Raw genomic sequence first — 21635 nt, 5'->3', positions numbered from 1 at the left:
AAAGATCCTACCAGTGCGAAGACATAACTACATGCTGTCTAAGCAATACCTTTTGTGGATAGATACCCACCGCCCAGAAGCCTTAAGGTAGATCTACATGATCTAGAGCGTGAAGTCCAGCGCTACAAGAGAGAACCTCTAGATCAAGCGGCATATCAAGCGGGTCTGAACAACATTCATGCAGACACGGTAGCAGACGCGTTAACTGGCTACCGGGTGAATGTAGTCCTTGGAGAACGACCGCCACCCATTGCACCCGAAGAAATCGACCTCCCCCGGCAAACCAGAGTGATTCTGGCTCAATTACGTTCCGGCAGATGCAGCCGCCTCAATTCCCACAGAGCTAGGATTGATGCCGACGTGCAAGATGTATGTCCCGACTGTAACCAGGGACCGCACGATACACGTCACCTGTTTAACTGCCCGGCCAGACCCACTCGACTCAGACCCAGATCCCTGTGGACGCACCCCATCTTAGTCGCGGAGTTCCTGGGTCTTGACACTCAACAGAATCAAGCAGACGAAAGATAGTACACAATAAACTGCTACAACAACAACACACATTTGCCGTGGCTTCAATCAGCCCAGGCCATGTGATAGAACGGTCCTCGTGGCACTGGACCTTTCGAAGGCATTCGACACGGTTAACCATGCCAAATTATTTAAGGACATCGCCAACACGTCCCTCCAGCCAGGCCTGAAACGATGGGTCGCGAATTATCACTGTGGTCGCCAGTCATTTGTGGAATTTAGGGATAAGAAGTCGAAACACTGTAGAGTGAAACAGGGAGTTCCTCAAGGTGGGGTGATATCTCCGCCACTGTTTAACCTCTACCTATCCTCTATTCCAACCCCTCCAGACGGCATAGAGATCGTATCATATGCGGACGATTGTACGATCGTGGCATCAGGCCCCTCACACATTGATGACATCTGCGATAGGTTGAACGTCTACCTCAACGATCTTGCCTCATATTTCGCTGCAAGAAATCTGAAGATATCCGCCACCAAATCTTCAGCCACACTGTTCACTACAAATACGCGTGAGGTGAATACTGAGCTGACTGTGATGGTCGATGGAGAAATGATTCCGACCATCAAGTGTCCCAAAATACTTGGCGTCACATTTGACAGCTCTTACACATTCTCCTCACATGCCAGAGTAATCTGCAATAAAGTCAAAAGTAGAAACAAGGTCCTCAAGTCACTTGCTGGCAGTACTTGGGGTGCAGACAAAGAAACCTTGTTTACCACGTACGAAGCAATTGGCCGGTCTGTGTTAAGTTATGCAGCGCCAGTGTGGTCTCGTCAACTTTGTGACACGCAGTGGAATAATATTCAGATCTGTCAGAATGCCGCCCTTCGAACTGCGACGGGCTGTCTCCTTAGTTCTCATGTGGACCACCTCCATCAGGAGACAAAGATCCTACCAGTGCGAAGACATAACAACATGCTGTCTAAGCAATACCTTTTGGGCTGTTACCGCAGAGACCATCCAAATCATCATCTTGTGGATAGATACCCACCGCCCAGAAGCCTTAAGGTAGATCTACACGATCTAGAGCGTGAGGTTCAGCGCTATAAGAGAGAACCTCTAGATCAAGCGGCATATCAAGCGGGTCTAAACAACATTCATGCTATTGGCTATCGGATGAATGTAGTCCTTGGAGAACGACCGCCTCCCATTGCACCCGAAGAAATCGACCTTCCCCGGCAAACTAGAGTGGTTCTGGCTCAATTACGTTCCGGCAGATGCAGCCGCCTCAATTCCCACAGAGCTAGGATTGATGCCGACGTGCAAGATGTATGTCCCGATTGTAACCAGGGACCACACGATACACGTCACCTGTTTAACTGCCCGGCCAGACCCACTCGACTCAGACCCAGATCCCTGTGGACGCACCCCATCTTAGTCGCAGAGTTCCTGGGTCTTGACACTCAACAGAATCAAGCAGCCATCCCGCAATGGAGACTCTGACTGTATCCTGAGGAGGTAGACAATGTTGGAACAGGAACGAAGGAAGTGCGCACGGCCCCTGAGTCTTCATGAAGGACTGTGACTTCCAAAAGGAGGCCACAGCCATCACGGCTGAGAATGGTAAGGAGCCGGCCTCTTACGCCAGAGTGGGAAGGGAGCACAACAGTGATGAGCTGAATTATGCAGTCATCAATATCGACAGTGCATCCGGTAACTGGTGGAGTTCATCGGTCCCAAGTGGAGGATCTGGTTAACGTGGGAACTCTGTGGAGGGTCCACCCATACAAATGATCTGCAAGCTGCAAGTTTAGAGGAAACATCCTTACGCAGTGTTTTGCGTCGGCGGAATGTATTGATACCGTCAAACAGGTCGTCAGAGGTATTCACGCTCCCTGGGAGGGCGCAAAGCTCGACCTGGTGAGAAAGATGGATATCCCCCAGCTCACAAAGGCTACGGTCTTCATCAAGGGATGGGGCAGTAAATTTGCGACGGAACGCATGTTGAGATTCTTGGGCAAGCAAAACGAAGATTTGGTTGTAGAGAATTGGGAAGTCTTCCACAGGGAGGAGAAGGAGGAAGGAACTCTCTTTGTGGTTGGCATTGATCAAGTCTTCGTGACAAGTTTGGCTAAGACTAAAGGCATAGCGCACTACGGGAACAAAGCTGTCTTTTTTGCCTTTGGGAAGACTAGGATAGGCAGAAATTTTCATTCTGCAACATCATGCCGTGCAGTGGCAGGTGACTTAACACCGCCCAACAAACAGGGGGCCGACAACGTGGCAATCACGGCATCTCTCAATATTGGAAAGACTAGAAGAAGCATAGATCTTAATACTGAAATATCGGGCAGTGCAGTGGCAAGAGACCCAACACAGCATAGATCTTAATACTAAAATATCGGGCAGTGCAGTGGCAAGAGACCCAACACAGCCTAACAAACAGGAACACCGACTTAAAGATTCGGAATACTGGGATAGGTAAAGATCCTAATATTGAAACATTAGGCAGCGGAGCGACAGGAGACTCAATGCAACCCAACAAACAGGGAGCCGATGATGGTACCATCTCCTACTCCCATGAAGCCCATTTTCTTAAGATTTGGAAGGCTAAGATAGGCAAAGATCTTAGTAATCAAACATCAGGCAATACAAGGAATGGAAACCCAATACAGCTTAACGAACAGTGACCCGACGATGGAACCATTACCGACTTTATAAAAAATCGGAAGACTAGACTAGGCAAAGAACCTAAAACGATGACATCAGGCAGTGCAGTGACAGGAAAGTCAATGCAGTCTAAAGAAGAGATCATCAACCACTCCCAAGATGCCCATTTACTGGAGGACCAATGATTGAGGTAATCCAGAAAAACCCTTACCGGAGCGAGACTGCTACACACGTTCTGAAGGAGAAAATCTGCAAGGGCAAGTTCACATTGCCTTAATTCAGGAGCCTGGACGGCCCGGAACAAAGTTTTTGGACTGAACCATATCAACTACAATTTATTATATGCTTACACTGGTACTGCAACGGCTGGTGAAAGCAAAACAGACAGCAAACGAGGGACTAATAGGGTGCGATGCGAACTCTCACCACATTTCGTGAAATAGTACCAACACTAATAAGCGGGGCCAAGCCCTGGCAGAGTTTTTGAATACTAACGACATAATAACACTTAATATTGGTAACACCGCTAACTTTGTTAAAAGGATTAGGGAGGAGGTATTAGATGTGACGATATGTTCCGAAAATCTAATCGATGAGGTTCAGGATTGGAGGGTCTATGGAAAACTCTTTCTGTGACCATCGATACATTAGGTAACGCCGGACGAAAATGTCAAGAGGATTACGACTGCACTGGTGAGGTCCTTCGAAGATAGTTGTCCTCTTCGGGAAAGGAAATCAGCCCAGGAAAAACTCTGGATGACCGGGGAGATTCGCAATTTTGGGAAAGAGGTCCGCAGACTTTTTAACAGAGCACTTTAGTAGACGACATAAGAGTGAGAGCAGAGACAATGGAGGACATGTTAAGGCATTCGATGAAACCCCATTTTCCACAGGATACGAAGGGACTCACGAAGACACCGGAATCTTGGAAGAATGACGTTGATCGAAGGTTTCTAACTACGGAATTTATGGTGAAGGAATCCTTGAGGAGCTTCAAACCATTTAAGTCACCCGGACCTGATGGAATATTTCCGGCGTTACTACAGAAAGAGGCAGACTATATGGCGCCTCATCTGGCCAAAATTTTCACAGCGTGCCTGGGACTTGCATATACTCCGAAAGCCTGGCAGGAGGCAAGGATGGTGTTTATACCCAAGCCTGGCAAGGCAAGTTATTCGACACCAAAGGCCTACAGACCCATAAGCCTTACGTCCTTTCTAATCAAAACCATGGAACGTATTGTAGACACCATGATAAAGAGTAGGATATCCAGCGAACTGCTCAAATACAAACAACATGCCTGTCAAGGGAAGGTCGCTGCACGAGGTTGTGCATAAAATAGAAGAATCCTTCGATGCCAAAACGTACACACTGGCGGTATGCATCGACATCGAGGGGGCTTTTAACAATGTGCGGACCGACAGACTGATTCAATCCTTAGACCAGTACCGGGTTGACCCGGTCCTTAGAGACTGAATAAACCATATGCTAAGGAACAGGTGGATAAATTGTGTGTCCCATGGCATAAATATAAGGGAGAAAGTGGTACAGGGCACGCCACAGGGGGTATTTTATAGCCACCCCTACGGGTGACCACCATAAATGACCTATTACGGATGCTGACTGAGGAGGGATTGACTAAGGGGTAAGGGTCCGAACGGGATATGCAGAAGGGCCGAAAGGTTCTTGCATATGGCATATGACTGGGCTAGACCCAGAGAAGACTGAAATATTCCTGTTCACGAGGAAGACGAAGGTGGGCAAATTTAACGCACCACGTTTCCTCAATAAGACGATTTCGATATCTGACAAGATCAAATATTTAGGTGTGATCTTGGACAGGAAACTGAATTGGAAGTGTAACATTCAGGAGCGTACTGACAAGGCTCACAGATGTTGGCCACTATGTAGACGGGCCGTAGGCTCGAAATGGGGCCTGAATCCGAGGATAGTCCATTGGTTCTACAGGAGCGTGATTAGACCAATACTTACTTACGCCTCAGTAGTTTGGTGGACTGCTATGGAAAAAAAGTGCAACATAAGAACCAAACAACAGGTTCAGAGAACATTTTGTCTTGGTATTGGCGGAGCGATGAGGACCATGCCCACTAGGGCACTGGAGACTATTCTAGATATCTGACCCATTGACATACAGATTAAGTGTGAGGCAGCCACTGCGTCTATGAGACTTACGGCGATGGGAGAATGGACTGAGAATGGGAGCAGCTCATACCATCGCGGTATAATCGAGGCGATGATAGGAAACCTGGAAGGAAGGGAAGAGGTTTCCGATCGGATACCTGAGATGAACCTTCAAGTCGAGTCCTGGATTGACGGAACCCTAGTATTGCCATCCAGAAGATCATGTTACACGAATGGATCAAAGCTAGAACAGAGTGGGCCTGGGGGTTTACATTGAAAACCCAGGGACTGAGATCTGTATTAGACTTCCTAACCATAATACGGTCCTGCAGGCGGAGACCCGGGCGATCAAGGAATGCGTGAAGTGGTGTGGTGCTAACGCGAGGACGTCGAGTGTGAACATCTTTACCGACAGTAAAATTGCATAAGGGCAGTAACAACCAGGACAGTAAGGTCACGAACAGTCTTGCAGTGTAAGGAGATTAACACTTTTTCGAGGATGGCAAAATCCGCATCGTTGACTTTCCCCTTACTCCCATTACGGAGTAAGGAGAAATGAAAGGGCAGACGATTTGGCGGTGTAGGCCAGAGGACTGCCGTCAATAAACTTGGTTAACCCGAAGCCTTTCGGGTCGATGCAGTCCGACTTAAGAGAGTGGGCGACGAATGCGCATGCAACATTGGGGAACAGCGAAACGGTCGGTAGGATGGCGAAAATCCTATGGGGGGATCCAAATCGTGAGAAGACGAGGCTATTGCTAAAAGGAAGCAAGAAGGTCAGTACAGCTATTGGTATCATAACGGGGCACATAAGACTGCGAGCTCACTTATATAAAATCGGTGCGGCAAGTGATAGCATGTGTAGTGCATGTGGGGAAGATGCACTTAGGTGGAGACACAATACCAGACATGCACCAACTTAGGGGAGTGGTATTGAAAACAATTAAGGACTTTGTAAATAGCACGGAATTCCTTACTTAAAAATTTCTTTTTAGAAGTTACTTTATAGTTTTTAGAGCCCACAACAAGCCGATTCCTGGCTTAGGTGTATGTCCATAGTGGCATGGGGCGGATTAATATCTGCACTCTCTTTTCAACCTAACCTAATGATTTTAGCACCACGATCTTATTTTCTGGCTTGTTTATTATTTTTTATATTTTTTGACTGCATTTTCAAAACATGGTTTTTATGATTAAGGCTCTTCAAATTCTTTACAAAAAAATTACTGACATAGGGTGACTTGTTTTTGAATTTCAAATTGGTATTACGACAGTTAACTACCACAATTTAATTGAATGTTATCAATAGTATTTATCTGCATCCTCGTGAAAATATCAATGCAATAATTACATTCAACACGAACCCAAAGAGAGAAAAATGCATCAACAATTGTATCTAGGTTCATGAAGAAAAAATAAATTTATTAATCACAATGGTTTCTATGTGATCTTTTTTGTAAATGAGGTTAGAAAATAAAGATACTTTTGATATAATTTTCATATAAGTTAAAATAATAATGTAAAAGACCTTACATTTTTTTGCATTATTGTCTTACAACTATAGTAAGTACACTCAAGGGAATGTTTGATGGGCTCTGGATTAAACGTTTATATGATGTAGTATGAATAACATCATTTTATGATTATATATACATATCAAGAATTCGAGTAAATACATTGAATTAACTACATATATATATATATATATATATATATATATATATATAAATATGCATGTATATTGACAAATATTTTTTCTAAAAATAAGTATTGGGTACAAGTAAATGAAATTTGGCTATTTGTTTAACATTATTGTGCTACATATTACGATTGACTGAAGTTTTAATTTTGGCTTATATATCGCATTGTCCACTGACATTTAAAAAATAATTTTTATGACTTCTTCAATCTACATTTGGGTTTAAGATCTGAGCAATACTTGCATATGTGCCAAAGACGAATCCACATAAACCAAAAATTAAAATTACAACATCCTTCCACAATATCCACTTATAACGTTCGAAACCCACTGGCCAAAATGTTACAATTTCCAAGATGGGTGGTGCAATAAGAGCTAAAGTAGAACTGCTTACTGCTCCAACAAGTGATATTATGGGACCAAGATTCGGAATACAAGCTGCCAAAATAAATGTAAATGTGACCAAGGCTATGCGACTTGCTGTAGCAGCTAGTTCTTTTGTTCTTGTTGTTTCAAAATGTCTTTGCACAAGGGGTTCCACGAAATTAACGGGTACATAAAACTGTAATGCGTACGACAAGAATATTGCTAGAGCCATAGCTATACGAACCAATTGCGAGAGTATTTCATCTTGCGGCAAATTCAGTGTAATGCTACCTTTAACGCCGTCTCCATATTTCAAATATCCAAAGAATCCAACGGACGTATAAAGACAAGCTACGATGATCATACCTGTATTAAGTACGCCAGTAAGACCTCCAAAATCTTCAGGAGTTTTCATATTATTTTCAAGTGGCAACACAACACCTATGCCTTCAAATGCGTATATAGCAGTTCCGAAATATAACGGAAGCGTTGACCATGAAGCTAAAGGCTTAACCGTATCAGTGCTTGGCAGGTCTTGCAACATATAGAAAAATGATATTGCCAAACCAGTTACTGTCAAAATTGCAGCAAACAATGAAACCGGAGTAAGGTATTTAAGGTTCCTCACGAGATTTAATGGAATCATAGGCATTAACAATAACATTAAATAAATACGAACATCCAATTTCATAAAGTAATGATCTATAACTTCTTTCACGTTCAGAGCCACAAACAAAAAGTAAACACAACAAAATCCAATTTGAGTAATAAAAAGAAATATAGTTATCATCTTCTTTGCCGACTGTCCGTAGCGTTTAAGGGCTATCGGTCCAGTTTCAAAACTCCAATACCCAACATCCGAAAAATTAAGCGAATGTTGTTGAATTCTTTGACTTAACTCATGCGAACATTTTACCAGCATGTGCATGCAATGCGTACATATAGCACCCATTATCAGTGTACCAAACAAGCCCATGTATAAACCAGCATTTTTAAAAGCATCTGGCATTGCAAGTATTCCCGTTCCTATATTACCTTTCAGTAGATGTATCAACGTATCTAAATTGGATGTTGGGTGTTCTAAGGTTCTATGAACTGAAGGATTATAGTTGGTTTTGATCAAATGCTGTTCCGGACTAACTTGTAATTCATCACTCTGCACATTAACTAACACATTATCCGGCGAGTCTCGTATGTCGGGACGTGGTAAAGAATAAGCCTCTATATCGGTGACCTCTGTTCGTAGTAATGGCTGCCTTTCCGACATATTTTTTCTCTTCCAACTAAAAAAGAAAAATTACCAAAAATTTATTTTCTACAAAAATAATTTGTACTTACATTCAAACAATGATGGGAAAAATAAACTCTGATATCTGCAGGAAAGGCGTTAACAGTAAATTAGTTATTTTTGTCATATATCATTAGTGAAAGTAAAAATAACGATATAATCAATAATACTTCAGCTGCTGTATATTAACTATTTGGGGAAAGTAGTTTTCCTTTGTTATTAAAGTCGCCATACACACAGAAAAAGCAAATAAATATGTACGTAAGAATAGGAATCTAAAATCGACTTTTTGTCTGGAATAGTCTATTTCAGCGATTAAAAAAATCGATTATTCGATTATTTTTTTATTTGCCGTGTTTTATTTTAGTACTTAAAGGTTGGTATTATATTCGCTTTCGGCGATATTTTTAGCCGATTACTTTTTTAAAATAATAGATTTTAAAGCAAAAAACATACTGATTTCATTTAGTTGGACGTTCTCTCAATACTTATGGTAAAATTTTTATTTAATTTTTTTATCATTGTTATTTTCGAAATGTTTCAAAAAGTAATCGTGAAAAAAGAGGTTTCAATGGTGAAAACGAACGATAAACGATAGCGATATTTTTCGCCGATTTTTCGCGAGGGAACCCTCTATGTAGCCGACTATGTCGTGAAGGGTGTATAGACATTCTGATGCAAGCAGAGTATGTCTCCCTAAGCCAGGCAACCAGTCTATCTGACACAGCTTGTAATTCAACCGGTAATACATCATTAGGGCCTGGCGACTGAAATGAGTCGAAACTTCTTATCGCCCAAAGGATTTTCAGCTCCGGCACAATTTCCCTAATGGCCTCCGACGAATGCATATCAGTAACAACCTCTTCTGGCGCCACGTTGTCCGTTGGAGAATTTCCCGGGTAAGGTGTATCAACGAGTAGTTCTAGTGTTTCCTCACTAGACACTGTGACGACAGAATCTTCCTGTCGTTTGAGGGCAACCCTGCTCGACGGTAACCCTGTTGTTGCAAAATGCTGGTGCAACTGTCAGCAATGAAGTACAATGGCTGAAATATCCCAAGCCAATTTGCAACATATCTTCATTTTGTTTATTGTTTTTGTTTATTTTTAAGCCAATTTTTTTGTATAAATAGGCCCTTCTGGCAAATACTTGTTCTTTTCTATTCGTGATACCAAAAAAAAAACATGTAAGTCGTGCTTTGCATTTTTTGTTGTAATTTTTATTGAACTTGTTAAAGTTTTAAAGTGTTAAATGTAAATTTTAACTTGAATCTTTATTTATTAATAGTGAATAAACAACACATTAACGTAACCTCACACCTTAAACACACACACACACATCAAATGTACAACCCTTATATTTAAAATACAAAACACATATCAAGCAAAATAAATATATCCAGCAGTTTCATCATTTCAAACATAAAGCCATACTTCAGTTTTGTTATTTTGGAAGGCCAACTGGTGTGAGACGTTTATTCATCGGTTCACGAAGAAAAGCAGGATTCACTAATAGAAGGTTAGGTCACATGCAAAAACACAAAGTGGATAGACCCCATAAACATCATTAAGGATGTCAAATCTGACGATTGAAAATGTCATCATATAGGAGAAAACGTAAACAAAGAATGAATGTAAAAAGAGAACAAGTTGACATCCTCAATGCCAAGTACTGCCAAATATTAAAAAAAAAGTATATCGGCTGATCGCTTGGCTTAACCTTATTCAGTGAATCCTGGAAGAAAAGAAAAGCAACAATTTTATTCAATGTTTAAAGTCATTTTGTGTTATATGTTTGGCGGCAAGTAAACAACGTTAAAAAAAGCCGTGGACGGACGGACATTTTGTGTTATTTTTAATGCAAAATTTATTTTGAAGAAGCCAGCCCTCAAATTTTTGCCAAATTTTGCATTAAAATCAAGCCAGCCTTTGTGTGAATTGTGTTACTTACCTTTGTGATCGAGATTCAGCCAAGTTTATGTCCAATTGTCAAGATCAGCCAAGAAGAACAAGCAGCAGAAGCACAAAAGGAACCCCGCCAGCCCGATATCAGCAATACGCCAGCGAAATGTCTGTCAACAACTCACCAAAGTCAGATACGCCAGCAAAAAGCCAACAAAGACAGCCACAGCTACAGCCAATGGACGGTACTACTCATGTCAATACGATTAATCCGCCTTCTCAATTACAGCACCAGAAAACTGCAGCCAATTCACCAGCCGGGACATCAAAACCTGTAAATGAAGTCGGTGAGTTCATGAAGCAAATGAGAGTGCAAATGGAGCAGATGCAGCGTCAAATGCAGGTAATGCAAAGTGAGTACATTGCATCAACGAAGAAGATGCAAGCACAACTTGTTAATACTGCCAAACAAGTGGAAACGCAGTTAGCCAATCAAATGACGTCGACGTCGCTGTCCGCATTACCTACATCGACGCTGCCACAGCCGCCATCAAATATGCCAGAATCAATACTGCCAACATCTCAGCCATCACTGCCACCACCAAATCAGTCACAATATCAGCCGCCACAGAATCTTCTACAACAGCCGCCACAACTGTCGCCTCTACAACAGCAAGTTTATCAGCCAACGCCACAATATCCGCCGCCATCACGGTCTATAAATTCGGATATGTCTGTCCACAATTCGTATCCACAAAGTTTTATATCAGTTCCACACAAGAAAATTTATCCTCTTCCCACATTTTCAGGTCTTCCAGAAGAATGGCAAACCTTTTATGAAGCGTACGAAAGCACCACAGCCGAATTTGGATATAACAGCCTCCACAACATTATGCGCCTCAGAGATGCTATCAAGGGTCGAGCCAGAGAAACCGTCGAATCGCTGCTAGGTAATTCTGCCAACGTCGACACCATTATACGAACGCTGCTTGAAACCTTTGGTCGTCCGGAACAGCTGATTAGAAGCCAAATTGAAAAGGTTCGTGCCATTCCACCTTTAGCCAATGACAACCTGGAAGCCCTGGTAAACTTCGCCAACAAAATCTCGAACATGGCCACATTTGTCAAGAACGTGAAGGGAGATCACCATCTTTCCAACCCTTCATTGTTGAGCGAACTGGTCGCTAAACTTTCCACAAGCCGCCAAATGCAGTGGGCCGAAAAATGCCTCCAATTACAACAACCAGCCACCATAGTTGGCTTTGCAGAATGGCTATCAGTACTGCGTCGCCTGGCCAATATCGTCCATGACACCTTGCCGTCAACTTCGACCAATGCCGCATCAAACCGCCGCCATTTTGCTGCTACTGCACCGCCACCAAACCGAAAATACGTCAACGTCACTGTCAGCCAATGTCCAGTATGTAAGGGTGAGTGCACCAACATAAAACACTGTACAGAATTTTTAAACATGTCCATCGACAAAAGATGGAACACTATAAAAGGGCTCAAGATTTGTTTTTGTTGTTTAAAACGTGGACATCAAGTTAAATTTTGCCACACAAAACGCCGTTGTGGCGTTAATGATTGCCCAAAGCCATACAACAATTTATTGCACAGTACACTTTCACAATCACAACCGGAGCCAGCGACCGAGCCAACTCATTTGTCCACGACGGGTGGGACACAAAATAACCGCACGGTCACGTCCGAAGCACAACGACCACAAACCGAAAGACGAAATTGCCATGCAGCTCATTCTCCCGATAATGTGCTTTTCCATTTTACCCATAACTTTGTATGGGCAGCACAAAACAATAAGCACTTACGCCTTTATTGACGACGGCGCCAACGTTTCTATGCTGGATCTGGAAATAGCACGAGAACTTGAACTCCATGGAGAACCTGAGCACTTGGAGCTGCAATGGCTTAATACTCACCGCGTTACACAGAAAACGGAAAAAACTCGCGTGACCATCAGTGGAGTTGGCCAATTTAATAGAAAATACTTACTTTCCAATGTTTACGTTTCATCGGATATGTCATTGCCAGTATAGAGTTGCCATATAGCTCATTTTATGAAATCCCAAAAAAGTGACAAAATCGCCAATTTAAATATGCGGGATTATTCTAATGTTCAACCAAAAATGATTTTAAGCTTAACCCATTCTTTCCTAACAGTTCCCATTGAGACGCCTACACTTTTATCCGAATTTGGACCCATTGTGTCAACCACCAGATTAGGCGCTGTTATATATGGACCAATTCCTGGTGAAGAACCAACAAACATAAAGAGGGCTTTACACGTAAGGAAGTGTGTGTACCAAAATGATGTTTTGAAGGAGTTGAGCGATATGATGCGTGGTTATTTTGATGTGGAGACCCTTGGAACCAAAATACCCGTGAAACCTATAAAATCCAAAGAAGATGAGAGAGCAATGGGCATATTGGAAACAAACACAAAGCAAGTAAATGACCGATATGAATGTTCGTTGTTGTGGAGAGAAGATGTGAGACCGATCCCTGACTCATACAACATGGCTTTGAATCGTTTGTACTCTGTGGAACGTAAGATGGCAAAAGACAGTGAGTATAAAATGGAATATTGCGATAAAATAGCAGATTATGTTAAAAAAGGATATTGCCGTAAATTATCGGATGAAGAAAAATCTATAATGCGCGAACGGACCTTTTATTTGCCCCATTTTGGTGTAATAAATCCAAATAAAAAAGGAATTCGGCTGGTTTTTGATGCGGCGGCCGAGGTTATGAACTTCTCATTAAACAAAGCCTTACTTCCTGGCCCTGACATTAATAACTCATTAATTTCAATTCTTTTTAAATTTAGAGAATCCCCCATTGCTGTATGTGGTGACATACAAGAGATGTTTCACCAGATCGCCATTGCCAGGAAAGACCAAGATAGCCAAAGATTTCTGTGGAGAGATGGCAATCCTGATCAGCCTGTGGACACTTATGTTATGGAAAGGCTTATTTTTGGAGCCACCTGTTCACCAACCATTGCCCAATATGTCAAGAATAAAAATGCGACAAAATACATCGAAAAGTCACCAAGAGCCGTCCATGGTATCATCGAACGTCATTATGTGGATGATTTTGTCGATTGTTTCGAAACTGAAGATGAAGCCCTTAATGTTGTTCGCGAAGTGGTAAGGATCCATAAATCCGGTGGTTTCCATCTTCGCAACATAATATCCAACAGTGAACGAGTGACAATACTATGTGGTAATAATCCTGGCAATGGCGAGAACAGTGGCAACTTTCTTTTTGGTGACAGAATAGAACGGGTACTCGGTATTCATTGGGCGCCAAAGACAGATGATTTTTGTTTTCATTTGCGTTTGGCCAAAGTGGACAAAAATATATTAAATTTTACAAAGGTGCCAACAAAAAGGGAGATGCTCGGCCTAAATATGTCCGTATACGACCCATACGGATTCCTGTGCGACTTTATGGTGACGTCAAAGGTGCTAATGCAGAAGGTCTGGAAATGTGGGGTAAATTGGGACGAGCAATTGCCGTCAGAAATTTATAGCCAGTGGAAGTACTGGTTGGAGCAGTTATCGAGATTGGTGGAATTTAAGATTCCAAGATGTTACGCCGGTGGTTTTAGCAGCAGCAATGTTGATCTACATGTCTTTGTGGATGCAAGCGAAGAGGCTATGGCAGTTGTGGCATATTGGAGAGTGGTAAGTGTCAGTGGTGTTAAAGTGATGTTTGTAATGGGCAAAACAAGCTGTGCCCCGACACGGTATCACACAATACCAAAACTGGAATTGCAAGCTGCTGTAATGGGCGTTCGAATGAAAGAGGCCATATTAAAAAACCATTTGTGCTGTGTTAATAATGTTTTCTTTTGGTCAGATTCTTTTACGGTGATACAGTGGATTCGGTCAGATCACCGAAAATACAAGCAATATGTGGCAAATCGTGTGGCTGAGATATTGGACGGCAGCAGCATTGAACAATGGAGGTGGTGCCCTGGTAACGAGAACACTGCAGACGAAGGAACTCGCTCAAAACTGTTCAAGCCATATGAACCCGAAGGGCGTTGGAAAAATGGACCAACGTTTTTGCTGAAGGCGGAATCGTATTGGCCGAGTGAGGTGCACAATCAAACGAAAAAGGATGAAAGTGGCTCAGAACTGCGATCCAAGCACAGAGTTCTGGTGGCTCAGAAGGTATGTTGGTGCATTCCAAATATTGATAATTTTTCCAATTACAGAAGGCTGAAACGGGCTATGGCATGGGTGTTCCGGTATGTGCAAAACATGAGGCGTTAAAATCAAAGGTGAGGCGTTGTTCTTGTGTGATCTGTCGCTGGAAGAAGAAGAGAATGCCGTGTCTTATCTGTGCCGTCATGTGCAACGTCAACAATACGAAGACGAACTTGAGGACCTGAAAAAACAACACTCAGTGAGCCAAAGCAGCCAATTATTGTCGCTGAATCCCTTTGTTGGCCAAGATGGCATAATTCGTGCGTCTGGGAGAATCCAAAATGCTGCCTTTTTGAATCTGGAAGCCAGGCAGCCCATAATTTTGCCGAAAAATCATCGGTTCACCATGTTATTGGTGGAATTCTACCACAGAAAGTTCCTGCACATCAACACTGCCACTGCTATGAGCGAAATACGTCAAAAGTACTGGGTGCCATCACTGCGTCAACTATTAAACAGCATCCAGAGCCACTGTTCCGCCTGCAAACTTCGTCGAGCCAGGCCACGTCAACCCCAGATGTCTGCCTTACCGATGGAGAGGGTGACCCCATACATTCGAGCCTTCACATACACAGGACTTGATTATTTTGGCCCAGTAAGTGTTGGAATCCGCCGTCAACGTGAGAAAAGGTGGGTTGCTCTTTTTACCTGCTTTACAACCCGTGCCATCCACCTGGAGATTGCCACAGACCTATCCATCGATGCTTGCCTGATGTGTATCCGCAACTTCATTAATAGAAGAGGTGTCCCTGTATCCATAAGAAGCGACAACGGGGCCAATTTTGTTGGCATAGCAAAGGAATTACAAGGTATTGATGTTTTTGGATACTAATAGTCTCTCTTCAGGTTTGACGGCACTGGGCATCAAATGGATATTCAACACTCCGTTGAATCCAAGTGAAGGCGGCGTATGGGAACGGCTTGTGCAGTCCGTGAAGAAGGCATTGTACATCATGTTGAAGGAGCAGGCTCCAAAGCTCGAAACGCTCCAATCGTTTCTAATCGAAGCAGAGAACATCATCAATTCGAGACCCTTGACTCATCTACCTGTGACTCCCGAAGACCCGGAACCATTGACCCCGAATCATTTTCTGCTTGGGTGCACTAATTCAACCCAAACTCCGGCACCATATGAGCCCAGATTGATGTGTCTTCGAAAGCAGTGGCGTGTGGTGCAGAACTTAAAGAACGGCATGTGGCATCAATGGCTGCGTGAATATCTTCCTGAGCTAACGAGAAGGACGAAATGGTGTTTGCCATCACAACCGTTGAACGTGGGCTGCCTTGTTTTTATTTGTGACCCAGATCTTCCAAGAAGCCAATGGAAAAGAGGGCGTGTCATCGAGCTCCATCGCGGCAAAGATGGTGTAGCACGTTCAGCCGAAGTGCGCACAGATGTGGGTGTCTACCGCCGTCCTGTTTCCAAGTTGGCCATACTAGACGTTGAAGACTGCTGGTGAAGGTGAAGCCTCCCCCTCTGGGTCAGTTCACGGGGGTGGGGATGTCGTTTGAGGGCAACCCTGCTCGACGGTAACCCTGTTGTTGCAAAATGCTGGTGCAACTGTCAGCAATGAAGTACAATGGCTGAAATATCCCAAGCCAATTTGCAACATATCTTCATTTTGTTTATTGTTTTTGTTTATTTTTAAGCCAATTTTTTTGTATAAATAGGCCCTTCTGGCAAATACTTGTTCTTTTCTATTCGTGATACCAAAAAAAACATGTAAGTCGTGCTTTGCATTTTTTGTTGTAATTTTTATTGAACTTGTTAAAGTTTTAAAGTGTTAAATGTAAATTTTAACTTGAATCTTTATTTAGTAATAGTGAATAAACAACACATTAACGTAACCTCACACCTTAAACACACACACACACATCAAATGTACAACCCTTATATTTAAAATACAAAACACATATCAAGCAAAATAAATATATCCAGCAGTTTCATCATTTCAAACATAAAGCCATACCTCATTTTGTTATTTTGGAAGGCCAACTGGTGTGAGACGTTAATTCATCGGTTCACGAAGAAAAGAAAAGCAACACTTCCTTAGCCTAGAAGCCTCAGCAACTTAAGGTTTGAAAGCGGCATCTCTGAATCGTGTGCCCTATTTAGGGAAGCCAGCCTGTAATAAGATGGAGATTTATCTGTAGGAACCGGACCATATTCAGGATTCAGAACTTCACCACTGTTGTGTTAGCCTCGTCTTCTAATTCCACCTGGATTTCATCCTCACAAGATTCGTTAGAACTTGTCATAATGAGCTTCCGTACGCATCCAGGGGCAGGTAAGAAAGCTGTGGAACCACTCTTCCTCAGGACACAGGAAACTTGCGGTGTGGACGATTCCTCCTTAGATGCTTCACTAGCTGCTGCTCTCGAAGTATTTTTTGAGTTCCGTGCTTCCCCGCGCACACTTTGAGCCCAGTCCAACCAGATGACCCGCCCACACTGGGCTTGTCTCCATCGTGGTGGGTTGATTTTCAATCTCCTGCAATCCGCCAGACTTTAGCGATGTGGTCGATAGTTCCTCAGGCTAGTGTTCAGCAAAAACTACTAAGTCATTTCCTCATTCCCCAACCCCACCGCTTCTATAGACCTTCATTTTCAAATTGTTGAATCCGTAGGATACAACCCCTTCAGACTTGTTGATGTCGGACCGGAGTTGAGTACGAAAACTGCATGTCTCCGGTCACCATAAGCCTCATCCAATCTACCAATCTGTTGTTGAAAAATTGGTATTACATTCCCTTAGCCTTCCAAGTATCGATTCCGGATCTGAGGGAATTCTTGGTATACAAGCATGCGCCATTGGTCGAGAAGGAATATCTTCCTTCTTGACTAAATCTAGTGCTACACCTGGCCGGATCTCACCAATTTTTTTTAGCGCACAACGATACATTGCCCCTAAGGCAATTAGTCTGTATCGGCCTCGATACCAGCCTGCATCGTCACAAACTGGAGGAGACCCAGGAAATTACGCAAGGACATCGGAGTATACTGATGACAGTCCATTCTCTATCGCACTCGAATCAATCCTAAGTATGCAGCCGTATTCTTCTCCCTTGTCGACAACTGTCATATTCTATTACTACAATAGTTCGTTCGCGCAATTTTTCGTTGTGTGTGTTATGGTTCTTAACTATAATTATGATATAACGAAGAGGTAGCCTACAGCAAACAGTAAAGTAAAATTTTTTTCTTCCGAAGTGCACTATCTGCCAACGAGTTTTCATAACATTAAATTGTGTGTGCATTATGGCTGAGAACCATAACACACACACAACGAAAAATAGCGCGAACTAGTATTATACTCAAATCAGGGTTGCACAAATTGCTGCCACGTCTTTTTCGTAAAAAAAAATAATCATAACTTACAAAAACAAAAATCGTCCAAAACCTTAAATTTTTCTTGAAAAACGTCATAAAATCGTCTCATCTAAAATTCGATTTTTCATTTCCATTTCGCAATTATCGGTTTGTAAAAGATCTCTGGAAGTCCAAGTAACGATGGCTGCTCAATTTGATTTATTATTACTTTCAATAACATAAATATGTCAATATTTAGTATTCAGATCCAAATTCTATTCAATTTTCTTTAATTATAAAATATCAATGAAATCTTCTCTAGAGACAAAATTTTTATAAAGTTTCTCCAAGGCAAAAACTGAAATATTCCTTAAAAACAAAGTTTCTATGAAATCTTCATAAAAATGCTTTAAAAATTCCTCTTAGGACAAGGTTAGGTTAGGTTGAAAAGAGGGTGCGGATTTTAAACCGCCCCATGCCACTATGGACATACACCTAAGCCAGTAATCGGCTTGTGGTGCGCTTTAAAAACTATAAAGTAACATCGAGAAAGAAAATTTAAAGTTAGTAATTCCGTGCTACTTAAAATATAGTTAACTGTTTTCCATACCACGCCCCTATGTTGGTTCATGTCTGGTATTGTGACCCCATCTAAGTGCCGGTATCTGTTAGACGCGAAAGCCGGGCAATAACATAGAAAATGATCCAACGTCTCATCATCCCCGCACCGTTTTTTGCCATAAGTGAGCTCGTAGTCCTACGTGTCAAGTTATGATACCAAAAGCTATACTGATTTCTTTCTTGCTTCCTTTAAGTTATAGTATCGTCCACTCACGATCCGGATCACCCCATAGGATTTTCGCCATCCTACCGACTGTTTCGTTGTTCCACTGTGTTACATGCGCGTTCGTCGCCCTCGTCCTTAACTCGGACTGCGTCGACCCGAAAGTCTTCGGTTTACAAATTTTATTGACTGCAGTCCTCCGGCCTTCACTACCAAATCGTCTGAAGTTTTAATCCCCCTTCCTCCGTTATTGTCCGGCACCCAGACGCCATCCTCCTCAGAGAAGGCGTTAATATCCTTCATTTATTCCAAGACTGTTCGCGATCTTACCGTCCTAGTTGTTATTGCCCTTATGGTCATTTTACTGTCCGTATAGATGTTCACTCTCGACGTCCTCGCGTTAGCACCACACCACCTCACGCATTCCATGATCGCCCGCATCTCCGCATGCAGGACCGTATTATGGTCAGATAGCCTAAACAAATCTCAGTGTTCTAAATGTAGACCCCCAGGCCTATTGGTCTAATCGCGCTCCTGTAGAGCCAGTGGACTATCCTCGGATTCACGCCCCATTTCGAGCCTACGGCTCTTATACATAGTGCTCAACATTTGTGAGCCTTCTCTGGGTTACCATTGAGACTTTTGGGTCTGGCCCAGTCATATGCCATATGCAAGACTCTTTCGACCCTTCTGCAGACTATGTTATAATACCCCTTAGAAGTATTATAACATCGTCTGCATAGCAGACGAGTTCAAATCCATTATTTATGGGGGTCACCCAAAAACGTGGCGATAAAATGCCCCCCTGGTGCGTCATGTTCCACTTTCTCCCTTATATTTAGGTCATTGGGCCGGAATTTACCCACCTGTTTCTTAGCATATGGTTTATCCGGTTTCTAAGGAATCGGTCCCCCCGGTACTGGTCTAAGGATTGGATTAATGTGTCGGTCCGCACATTGTTAAACGCGCCATCGATATCAATGCAAACCGCCAATGTGCACATCTTGGCATCGAAGGATTCTTCTATTTTATGTTCGTGCAGGGCAGACCTTCCATTGACATAGGCATGCTGTTTGTATTTGAGCAGTTCGCTAGATGTCCTACTATCTATCATGGTATCCGCAATACATTCCATGGTTTTTAGTAGAAAGGACGTAAGGCTTATTGATCTGCAGGCCTTTGATGTCACATAACTTGCTTTGCCGAGCTTGGATATAAATACCACACTTGACTCCTGTCAGGCTTTCGGAGTATATGCAAGTTCAGGCACGTTGTGAAAATATTTGCCAGGTGGTGAGCCGGCTTTCCGCACCATAAATTCCGTTATTCCGACAAGTCTTCCTCATTGTTCCAACTTCCAGTGTTTCCGGGAGTAATTGTAATTTTTGTAATTGTAATTTATTTATTTACACACGCACAACATGAATATAAAATTCTTATAACTAAAGTGCGGGTAATATCTCCAACAATTGTACATAGTAAACACTTAAAACTAAAAATCTATAGCTATACAATACATCACAGATTTTTAATGAATAACTTACTAACGGAAAAAACTAACATTTGTGGCTTTGTAGATTTGAAAAAAAAACAAAAAAAACAAAACAGAAAAAAAAGAAAAGTGAATTTATCAATTAAAGAGGAATTAATAGACTTAGTTGATCCGAAAAAAATGAAATTAAGGTAAGTATAAAAGAATAAAAATAAATATATAAATGAGTCTTAACATTCATCAACTTAATGCAGTAAAATGTTTCCAAAGTCTGGGTTTAAATGTTGCCGAGTTACTGAGTAATTGCAGATAGTTAGGAAGTGAATTCTAGAGACGTACAGCGAATATGAACATATGCCATTCAGAAACAAGCCTCCGATACATTTTGGGAATGATTTTTTTTTCCTCTAGTAGATCTGGCGAAATCAATAAATCCGTACAGATATTGTAGTGCCTGCGTGTAGATCCGTTTATGCAGAAAAGTAAGCGATCTTAGGAACAACAAGTGCTGTAAGGAGACGCCATACAGAGATAAAGAGTATACAGAGATGTAATCGCGCCGTCTCAAGCCAAAGACATAACGAGTAACGCTATTAAAAAAGGTGTTTAGCTTACGTCTACTTACCGAGTCGCAATTAGCAAACAACTCACAGCCGTAGAGAATGCCAGGAACAAGATAAGTCTTTGCAAAGAGAGACCTAACCCGCAGCGGAGTAACCGACTGAGTGGTCCAGAGAGCACGCAATTTTGAATATCCCTGACCAACGACAGAGTCGATATGATTACTCCAAGTCAGAGTGCTGTTAATAACAACGCCCAAGTTCTTTGCATGAGGAACGATTTCCAATCTAGAGTCGTTAATGAATATACCGACATCACATGAAAAACGAGACAGCCTGTTTCTGATAACCACACACTTGGACTTTACAGGGTTGAGACACAGGCCATTGGCTTTCGCCCACGTGCTGACTCTTGACAGATCATGATTAAGCACACGTATGTTTTCAGCAATCTCATCGCTCGGACTGCCGATATATATTTGTACATTGTCAGCGTACATATGTACGCCACAATAAGACAATTGACCCGCCAAGTTGTTACTGTACAATGAAAAGAGAAGAGGAACCAGAATTGATCCCTGAGGAACACATTTTGAAACAAGCAGATGTGCTGATAGAGAAGACTTATAACTGACGGACTGAGTGCGGTGTGACAGGTACGACAAAACAAGACGAACGGACGTAGAAGAAAAATTGTAAAGATGTCTCATT

General features: G+C 42.3%; 2 protein-coding genes and 1 long non-coding RNA gene across 7 annotated transcripts; 1 reads left to right on the top strand and 2 right to left on the bottom strand.

Moving 5' to 3' along the window:
- Nucleotides 1-6677: 6677 nt before the first annotated feature.
- On the bottom strand, nt 6678-8941 carry LOC106092626 (neutral amino acid uniporter 4). Of its 2 annotated transcripts, XM_013259542.2 has the most exons (3): nt 8811-8941; nt 8691-8725; nt 6678-8635 (listed from the first exon to the last, which is right to left on the bottom strand). In XM_013259542.2, exon 3 carries the CDS (start codon nt 8617-8619, stop codon nt 7192-7194), a length of 1428 nt encoding a protein of 475 aa, XP_013114996.2. In that variant the 5' UTR covers nt 8620-8635; nt 8691-8725; nt 8811-8941; the 3' UTR covers nt 6678-7191. The 2 variants fall into 2 exon arrangements, with proteins under 2 accessions (XP_013114996.2, XP_013114995.2); XM_013259541.2 differs by having other exon boundaries at nt 8691-8941.
- A 953-nt stretch (nt 8942-9894) lies between these two features.
- On the bottom strand, nt 9895-10681 carry LOC131994913 (uncharacterized). The gene is made up of 2 exons (XR_009396951.1): nt 10591-10681; nt 9895-10100 (listed from the first exon to the last, which is right to left on the bottom strand). It is a non-coding gene; the product is annotated as an uncharacterized LOC131994913 (long non-coding RNA).
- On the top strand, nt 10618-16742 carry LOC131994912 (uncharacterized). Of its 4 annotated transcripts, none has more exons than XR_009396950.1 (4): nt 10618-11971; nt 12723-14059; nt 14427-14731; nt 14788-16742. XR_009396950.1 is itself a non-coding variant. In XM_059362058.1 (3 exons), the coding sequence occupies exons 1-3, from the start codon at nt 10618-10620 to the stop codon at nt 14439-14441; spliced, it is 2706 nt and encodes a 901-aa protein (XP_059218041.1). In that variant the 3' UTR covers nt 14442-16742. The 4 variants fall into 4 exon arrangements, 2 of the variants coding, with proteins under 2 accessions (XP_059218041.1, XP_059218042.1); XR_009396949.1 differs by having other exon boundaries at nt 14427-16502; nt 16604-16742; XM_059362058.1 differs by having other exon boundaries at nt 14427-16742.
- Nucleotides 16743-21635: the final 4893 nt, after the last annotated feature.

This window comes from Stomoxys calcitrans, chromosome 2 (assembly GCF_963082655.1).
Source record: "Stomoxys calcitrans chromosome 2, idStoCalc2.1, whole genome shotgun sequence".
Lineage (NCBI taxonomy): Eukaryota > Metazoa > Arthropoda > Insecta > Diptera > Muscidae > Stomoxys > Stomoxys calcitrans.
Note: the sequence above shows the minus strand (reverse complement) of the source record. Positions and strands in the feature narration are given on the sequence as shown.

What these genes read in the sequence shown, in the direction of transcription:
- LOC131994912 (XM_059362058.1), top strand. Translation starts at nt 10,618, where the DNA reads ATGTCCAATTGTCAAGATCAGCCAAGAAGAACAAGCAGCAGAAGCACA. An exon ending in CCAATGTCCAGTATGTAAGG is followed by an intron (nt 11,972 to 12,722) that starts GTGAGTGCACCA and finishes CTTTCCTAACAG; the next exon opens with TTCCCATTGAGACGCCTACA.
- LOC106092626 (XM_013259541.2), bottom strand. Translation starts at nt 8,619, where the DNA reads ATGTCGGAAAGGCAGCCATTACTACGAACAGAGGTCACCGATATAGAG.